We start from the raw sequence: 8,853 nt of genomic DNA, 5'->3' as shown, positions 1-8,853 counted from the left end.
TCTGTTTGAACGTGTGGGAAAGAAGGCATGTTGATAAGTAGACAAACAGGCATATCTATGCAAACACACAACTGCAGAAGTAGGCAAGGAGAGCTAGTTTATTGCATGAATCAATACTGAAGAAATGGACATCCGATTAAGAGAGGAGAGAGAGGCCAGGCACGATGGTTCACACTTGTAATCCTGGCACTTTTGGAGGCTGGGGCAGGTGGATTGCTTGAGCTCAGGATTCCGAGACCAGAACACATTGTAGGACTCCGACTCTATGAAAAACACAAAAAGTTAGCCAGGCCGGGTGGTGCATGCCTGTGGTCCCAGCTACTCAAGAGGCTGAGGTGGGAGGATGGCTTCAGCCTGGGGGGCAAAGGTTACAGTGAGCCAAGATAGCACCACTGTATCCCAGCCTGGGAGACAGAGAGATACCCTGTCTCAAAAAAAAAAAAAAAAAAAAAAGAGAGAGAGAGAGAGAGAGAAAGAGAGAGAGGAGGGAGGAGGAAGAGACTCTTACACTAACAATGCACTTTTACAAAGCTCTAATACCTCTGCTTTATCCCTGTTTCACCCTCCCACCCTTCTCACTGTGACACATGGAAGAAACCAATGGAAAATGGAGGGGCATGCTCTACTAATACCCCACATGTAATCCCATCACACAAATCACAGTGGTGGTGACAACAAAATAATAGCGAGACACACAGGAGCATTTTCTTGGACAAGGCACTCTATAAACCAAAAAAAGAAAAAAAAAAATTGCCGCTTTCCTATCTGTTCTATGAATCCCAGAGGTCCATCCTACCACCAACTATTTTTGTTGTTGTGCTCCCTAGCACAGTTTTTCAGCCTCTGTTCTTTTTCTAGATTGTGCTGCAACTTCACAATTTCCCCTACGTGACTCTGAAAAAGTATAGACAGTGCAGGTCTGGAGGTGGACTGAGACAGGGAGTAGAGGGACCCCTTGAAACTTCAGGGTGGAGGAATATGGGGAGCCTAGAGACAGCCGGTGTTTGGTGAGTAGTTTGCTCTCAGATAAGCAAGAGTTAGGGAGTATCTTCCAAGTGGTTTTCCCTTGGGCAGTGTTCAAAAAGACACTCAGCAGAGTCGAAGCTTAAATAGCTTCCTGGGTAGCTTTTACCCTGATGATCTGAATGAAGGGTTTTGAGAAGGTAGCATCCACTTGGAATAGGTCTAGGAGCATCTTACTAATGCTTTTGATTATTTACATGCTCTACAGCTCTTCATGCCTTGCTCTTCCCAAGAAGCCACTCCTTCTGCACACGTCCCTAAATGTAAGGAAGTTCATAGCCTATATAAGCCCCTACGTAAAGTCACTGATCCATTTCCATTGCTGCTGTCTCATCCGCTGCTCTGAAGTCTTAACCATGGTGCCCTCCTTTGGTAAGGAGACCCCAGCCCTAGGCTAAGCTCATCCCTAATGATATCGCATCCCTAATTATTTCTGAACTTCAAAGTTAATTCTCTCTTCCCTATTTAATGATTGGTGTCCTACCTCATAATCACCGCTCTGTCATCTGTGACTGTAATCTGTCTCCTGAACTGCAAATCCCAGAAGCTTTACTCTTCCCGGAGCCCTCCCTGCCTTTCCTCACCTGCCACCCCAGTCCCCAGGACCTGCACCCACAGCCAGTCCCAAATTGCAGTGTGAGCTGTCACAGCGACCAAAGAAGCTCAGAGACATCATCCTGTGCCCCATGGTCAGGACCGAGTGACCTCAGAATCACTCTCCCTCCCCTTCTGCTTCTTAGCTGCCATCTTCATTTTTGGACTTCTGGGTTCAAACTCCGAAGGAGTCACAGGTGAGAACAGATGCAGTGAGGGAGGAGAGAACGCCACTAAGATTGGTGGGGAGGTGGTCCTAGGCTGGTCCTTGCAGCCCATCCAGCCCTGACTCTTCCAGATCCTAGACTGTGGCTATGCCAGCCAGCGCCCAGGTGTGGGGAGCTGACCTACAACCCCTTGGAGCAGTGCTGTGATGACGGTGTCATCCTAGACTTGAACCAGACCCGGCTCTGTGGCTCCAGCTGCACCTTCTGGCCCTGCTTCCAGCACTGCTGCCTGGAGTCTTTGGGCTCTCAGAACCAGACAGTTGTGAGGTTCAAGGTCCCAGGCATGAAGCCAGATTGCATGTCCTCTCCTATCACCAGTATCTGTGCCCAGGTAAGAATCTGATTCCAGTCCAGGCTGTGGGAGGGGGGAGTAGGGAATGGAGTTGGGTTGTCCATGTCCCACCCAGATGTGCAGTCTCTGCTGGGTTCCATACCTTCCCAGCTCTGAGTAACCATGCAACTCTGTCTTTCTCCATGTCTCTGTTCCTTCCCCTCTGCTGCTACCACCCTCCCTCTTACTGCCCTTTCCACCCCGCCCCCCACCACTGCCCTGCTGCAGGATTACCACCCAAAAAGCCCTCTGTCAAGATCTGACCTCATCTAGACTGTCCTGGGGTAGCAGAGTCACAGATCACTCTAGAATCTAATATTTGGTAATTATACTGCATTGATTTTGTTGTTGTTGTTGTTGTTGTTGAGACAGAGTCTCGCTCTGTCCCCCAGGCTGGAGTGCAGTGGAGTGATCTCAGCTCACTGCAACCTCTGCCTCCAGGTTCAAGCAATTCTCCTGCCTCAGCCTCCTGAGTAGCTGGGATTACAGACATGCGTCACCACGCCTGGCTAATTTTTGTATTTTTAGTACAAACGGGGTTTCACCGTGTCTGATGTTTTTAACTATAAATATTACTTATTGAACTTCTCTTAAACTGAAAGCAGAAAACACATGTGCTGGCCGGGCGCGGTGGCTCAAGCCTGTAATCCCAGCACTTTGGGAGGCTGAGACGGGCGGATCACGAGGTCAGGAGATCGAGACCATCCTGGCTAATACGGTGAAACCCCGTCTCTACTAAAAAAAATACAAAAAACTAGCCAGGTGAGGTGGCGGGCGCCTGTAGTCCCAGCTACTCGGGAGGCTGAGGCAGGAGAATGGTGTAAACCCGGGAGGCAGAGCTTGCAGTGAGCTGAGATCTGGCCACTGCACTCCAGCCTGGGCGACAGAGCGACTCCGTCTCAAAAAAAAAAAAGAAAAAAAAAAAAAAGAAAACACATGTGCTGTGGTTTGAATGTATCCCCCAAAGTTCATGTAGTAGAAACTTAATCTCCAATGCAACAGTGTTGGAAGGTGAGACCCTTCAAAACTATTATGTCAGGAGGCCTCTGCCCTCACACATGGATTAATGCTGTTATTGCAGGAGTGGGTTCATTATCACCGGAGTGACATCCTTATAAAGGATGAGTTCAGGCCCCTTTCCCCTCTCGTGCACATGGGCTCTCTTGTCTTTCTGTGTTCTGCCATGGGGTGACACAGCAAGAAGGCCCTTGCCAGATGTGGACTCCTGGACTTTGGACTTCCCAGCCTCCAGAACCATAAGAAATACATCTCTGTTCTTTTTAAATTATCCAATCCACTTCTGTTATAGCATCAGAAAATGTACTAAGACAACATGTTTGCTGAAATTGCACTGACTTATTTGTAGTTTTTTTTTAAGCTACAAAACTAAGAACAAATTTTAGTTTATTGAAACTAAATGACTGGCAAGAGAGGAAGAATGAGCAGTTCCTATGCCATGAAGACCTTTGCCCTGGTCCTGCTGGTGGCCCTGCTGTGCATGGAGAGAGCTCAGGGTCTGCACTGCTACAGGTGCTTGGCAGTCTTGGAAGGGAGCTCCTGCCATGTGGTCACGGGCCCCTTCCAGGAGGGGATCTGTGTCTCCCAGAAAGTGAGGCCCTTTCAGGAGATGAGGTCTCACTTTGTTGGCATTTATCTTGCTTGATGTTCTCTGAGCTTCCTGGATCTGTGGTTTGGTGTCTGACATTAATTTGGGGAAAATCTCAGTCATTATTGTTTCAAACATTTCTTCCATTCCTTTCTCTATTTTTTTTCCTTCTGTTATTGTTATGAGGTCTTTGGGGTGTCATCTTTCTGGCTGGAAACCCCTGTGGCTGCTGGCACTTTTGCCTGAGTTCTTGTCCTGCATCCAGGAAGAAAGGTACACAGATAGAGTGTGAGCAAGACAAAGAGGAGCTCTATTAAGTGACAGAACAGCTCAGAAGAGACCCACAGTGGGTAGCTCCTCTCTGGAGGGCAGGTCATCCCATCAAGTGTTCAGCCCTCAGCAGAAAGGAGGCCCTGGAATGGGTGGTTCCTCTCTGTAGGGAGGTCGTCCCATCATCTCCGCAGCTCTCAGCAGAGAGGAGGCCCTGGAGAGGGTAGCTCCTCTCTGCAGCTGTACATCCTGTCATCTTCCCAGTCTCAGCAGAGAGGGTAGCTCCTCTTTTCAGCTGGTCATTCAGTCATCTCTCCATCCTCTGCCCTCCTCTGGCTGGGCCCATAGATTTTATGGACCTCCAAAGGGAGGAAGTGCATACCGATTGGCCTGTGGGTGACCATGGGCACCCAGAAAAGGCACCACAAGTCCCCATTCCTGGCCTGTGAATCTGGCAGCCCAGCCCCCAGCTGTCAGGCCTTCAAGCACATCACAAAGCAGCTGGGACTACAGGCATGCGCTACCATGCCCCACTAATTTTTATATTTTTTTTGTAAAGAAAATGCATGGTTTTACCATGTTGCCCAGGCTGGTCTTGAGCTTCCGGGCTCAAGTGACCCACCCACCTCAGCTTCCCAAAGTGCTGGGATTACAGGTGTGAGCCACCATGCCCGGCCATAAATTTCTATGTCTGATTAAAGCAAGATGTCTATCAGTCTATGTGTTTGTGCACATATGAGCAAGATCCATGTTTGGAAGGCGCTATTTGATGGCATAAGGCAGAGTGGTTCAGGACCAGCCACGTCAGAAAAACATATTTCGGCCGGGCATAATGTCTCACACCTGTAATCCCAGCACTTTGGGAGGCCAAGGCAGGTGGATCACAAGGTCAGGAGTTCAAGACCAGCCTGACCAATATGGTGAAACCCCGTATCTACTAAAAATACAAAAATTAGCTGGGTGTGGTGGCATGCGCCTGTAATCCCAGCTACTCAGTTGGCTGAGACAGGAGAATCGCTTAAATCTGGGAGGTGGAGGTTGCAGTGAGCCGAGATTGCACCATTGTACTCCAGTGTGGCTGACAGAACGAGACTCAGTCTCAAAAACAATAAATAAATAAATACATAAATAAATAAGAAAGAAAAACATGTAGGTTGGGGGTGGCAAAGCCAGCAGCAGCTATTACTTGATTCGGGCTGCAGTGCTGAATCTGGGGGGCAAACGGAGCACTATTTTCCCCTCCCCGTGCCTCACGAGCATGTGGTATTCTCTCCCCAGATGCTAGGGTTGCTCTCCTTGCATGGCCATAAAGTCAGTGTGTTGCAATGATGGATCCGGATGGCAATGACAGGAATGAAGGTTGTGCAAATTTGATCAGTAGCTTGATTCCAGTCAGTCACATCTGAGAATGGGTCCTTACTGTTACGGGATCTTTGGAGTGCTGCTTTTCTGACCAGAAACCCATGGCTGGTGGCACCTTTGCCCAAGTTTTGCTTGGACCCTCAGCTCGTTCTGCCCACTCGGCCTGGCAGGCTGCACTGAGCTCACACTACTGGCCTGGATCCCATGCCTCCAAGGGAGACTGCGAGGGGTGTGTGAGCAAGCATGGGGTCCAGTCACTGCACAGTCAGACATGCTAGTTGCTGCCACAGGGCGGGCAGCTCCCAGTGCCAGCATGGTGCCGGCTCTCTGCGAGGCTGTGGCTGGACCCGGTGCCTTACAGGCAGCTTCCCTGGCTGGAGCTGGGGAATGTGGTAGCATCCAGATACTTGGAGACACCAGGAGTTGCAGGGGCCGCAAGAGGGAGTCATAGCCCTGGTAGCCCTGGCTCACGGAGCTCCCAGGTCTGGGCTCTCTGAAGGACCACAGCTCTTCTCTCCTTCTCTTTGCCTGCAACGTGGTGAGCAAGGGGCATGTTTCAGTCCTGTTTGTGTTACAGCTCTTTCAGCCTCCCATTCAGTGGGTCCTGCGTTCTTGTCCTGCGACCAGGAAGAATGAGGCACACAGATAAGTGAAGGGTGAACAAGATGAAGGGAGCTTTATTGAGCAATAGAACAGCTCAGTCTCCTGCAGCAGGCAGCTCCTCTCTGCATGTAGGTCATCCCAACAAGTGTCCAGCTCCTAGTAGAAAGGGTAGCTCCTCTCTGCAGCTGGTCATCCCATCATCTGCTCTAGCTCTCAGCAGAGAGGGTAGCTCTTCCTTGCAGTTGGTTATCCCATGGTCTTCAGTTCTCAGCAGAAAGTATAGCTCCTCTCTGCCGCTGGTTGTCTCATCATCCGCCCTGCTCTGGTTGAGCCCAGGACTTTAATGGGCCACAGAGGGGAAGAAGTGCATGCTGATTGCTCCACAGGTGGCCATGAATAGGCCCTGAAAAGGCACCACAGGTTCCTCCTCTGGTCCTGGGACTGGTAGCCCAGTCCCCAGCCTTCAGCCCCTCCCTGGCCTCAAGGAGGGGCCTCACCCGGACCTGCCCCCCTTCTGCCTAGGAGCCTGTCTGCCTCCTGCTGCCATCCGTGGTGCCCAGGCTGCTTATGCCAAGGGGCACCTGCAGGCCGGTACCAACCTGCCCTCAGCACGCCCTCAGCTTTCCTCCTATGCTCATCGGTGCCCAAAGTCCGGAGGGGGCTGTGGCAGGTGGCTCGTGTGTCAGCTCTGCCCCAGGCATGTACACACGTAGCCAGGCTGTGACAGTGCCTAGGTTCGGCCCCAACTTTGCTCTAATGCAGTGGGTGCTGACAGCAGGGAGAAGCCAGGCAGCAGGAGGAGGCACTTCTAAGCCTTTGAGGCCAGGGAGTGCCTTCCCAGGCCCCTAAGAGTGCAGAGATGCCTGGGTCTGCAGCCACGGCTTGGGTGGCTGCAGCTATGCCTGGTGGAGTGGGGCTCTGGCCTCCTCCATGCAGTGGGACCCCCAGGTCTGCAGCCACGACTTGGGCAGCTGCAGCTGTGCCCAGGAAGGTGGGGCTCCTGCCTGCTCCCAGCACCCCCAAGAGCACAGGGAGGCCTGGGTCCATAGCCACAACTTGGGCAGCTGCAGCTGCACCTGGGAGGGTGGGGTTTCTGCCTGCTCCATGGAGCAGGAGACCTGGGTCCACAGCCATGACTTGGGTGGCTGCAGCAGGACCCGGGGAGCTCCTGACCCACCAGCTTGGAAGGGGCAGGGCTCCCACTTGTCCCGAGCTCTGACTGTCTAGTGGAGTGTGCAGCCCCAGCTGTGCCTCCCCGCTGCAGCCCACATGATAGCAGTGGCAGCTCCAGATGGGCCACCGCTGCCCTCATTACTATCAGCATCGACATGAACAATGAATCACGGCTGCTAATGGACTTAGAAGTTTCCCTTAGCAGCTGTGATTGAATTTCCAGAATTCACAGCCTTATAAAGAGATGTCTTTAGTCTGCTGGTCTATAGTCTTCCAAGTGGCAGAACAGGTGGCTAAGACATTGGCAACAACTCCAGAGTCAGAAGACGTAACATGTCTGGCCTTTAGAAATACTGTATACGGCAGGGGTTGGTAAACTATAACCCACAGACCAAATCTGACCTATGTGCGTGTGCGCGCACACGCACACACACACACACACACACACACTATACCTGGCCTGTTTTAAACAGCCAATGAGTTAATAATGGTTTTTTACATTTATAAAACATTTTAAAACACACATAGACACACAGACACATAGACACACAGACACACAGACACATAGACACACAGACACACAGAGGGAGAAACGAATATGCAACAGAGATTATACGTGGCCCATAAAGCCTAAAATATTTGCTACCTGGTGCTTCTAGAAAAACTTTGCCAATCCCTGGACTAAGGCAAGAGTAACAGCGTTCAGTTCAGCCCATTTTAAACCAGTGCTTATCACCACAGTTGCCAATGGAGTGGGATGGCTGCTGTCACCTTGTGTTGGGACCAGCCTCAACACCACCCGTAGGGTACCCAAAGTCCGGTGGTGACGAAGGAATGAGAAGAGACAGGTTAACAGTGCATAAAGGGTGGGGTGCCAGGGGGCCCAAGCACTTTTGGAGGCTGCAAAAGGCGCCAAGCTCTGGTCTCCACACTATTTATTGAGTACAATCACTTCGATCTAAGAAGCAGATCTTAGATCAGGGGTGAAACAGTGAAAGGGGGTCGGTGTGTCATACACCTAATCTATAGCAGTGGCGGTTTAGGTCAATGTTGTTTGTGCTGAAGCAGCGTAAACTCAACTACTGATTTATTCTCTAACTTATCAGAGAGCAGCTGTGGGGAGTGGGCGTAACTAGGAGCCGGCGTATCTGGCCATATTCCAACGCTTCAAAGGAGTGCCTTTCTCCTTGAGCCCAGTGTCTACAATAAGAGAGCAGGTCACGCTCTGGTCATGGGAACGTGATGGCAATTAGAAGGCTTTCCTCATCAGAGGCCTCCTGTGGCTTTCCACAGCTTATTGTCCCTTTTTTTTTTTTTTTTTTTTTTTTTTGAGACGGAGTCTCGCTCTGTCGCCCAGGTTGGAGTGCAGTGGCCGGATCTCAGCTCACTGCAAGTTCTGCCTCCCGGGTTTACGCCATTCTCCTGCCTCAGCCTCCCGAGTAGCTGGGACTACAGGCGCCCGCCACCTCGCCTGGCTAGTTTTTGTATTTTTTTTAGTAGAGATGGGGTTTCACCGTGTTAGCCAGGATGGTCTCCATCTCCTGACCTCGTGATCCGCCCGTCTCGGCCTCCCAAAGTGCTGGGATTACAGGCTTGAGCCACCGCGACCGGCCTATTGTCCCATATTTTTATGGCCAGTTTATGCAGGCACCCCAGAAGCCCTT

At 51.1% G+C, this 8,853-nt stretch overlaps 1 protein-coding gene across 1 annotated transcript; it reads left to right on the top strand.

Annotated features, from left to right (window-relative positions):
• The first annotated feature begins 1,369 nt into the window (after positions 1–1,369).
• On the top strand, positions 1,370–2,613 carry IGFL4 (IGF like family member 4). Its single transcript, XM_030941627.1, has 4 exons — positions 1,370–1,395; positions 1,764–1,814; positions 1,892–2,175; positions 2,404–2,613. Exons 1-4 carry the CDS (start codon positions 1,380–1,382, stop codon positions 2,446–2,448), a joined length of 396 nt encoding a protein of 131 aa, XP_030797487.1. The 5' UTR covers positions 1,370–1,379; the 3' UTR covers positions 2,449–2,613.
• The last annotated feature ends 6,240 nt before the right edge of the window (positions 2,614–8,853 follow it).

The sequence above is a fragment of the Rhinopithecus roxellana genome, chromosome 12, assembly GCF_007565055.1.
Source record: "Rhinopithecus roxellana isolate Shanxi Qingling chromosome 12, ASM756505v1, whole genome shotgun sequence".
NCBI classification, from domain to species: domain Eukaryota; kingdom Metazoa; phylum Chordata; class Mammalia; order Primates; family Cercopithecidae; genus Rhinopithecus; species Rhinopithecus roxellana.
Note: the sequence above shows the minus strand (reverse complement) of the source record. Positions and strands in the feature narration are given on the sequence as shown.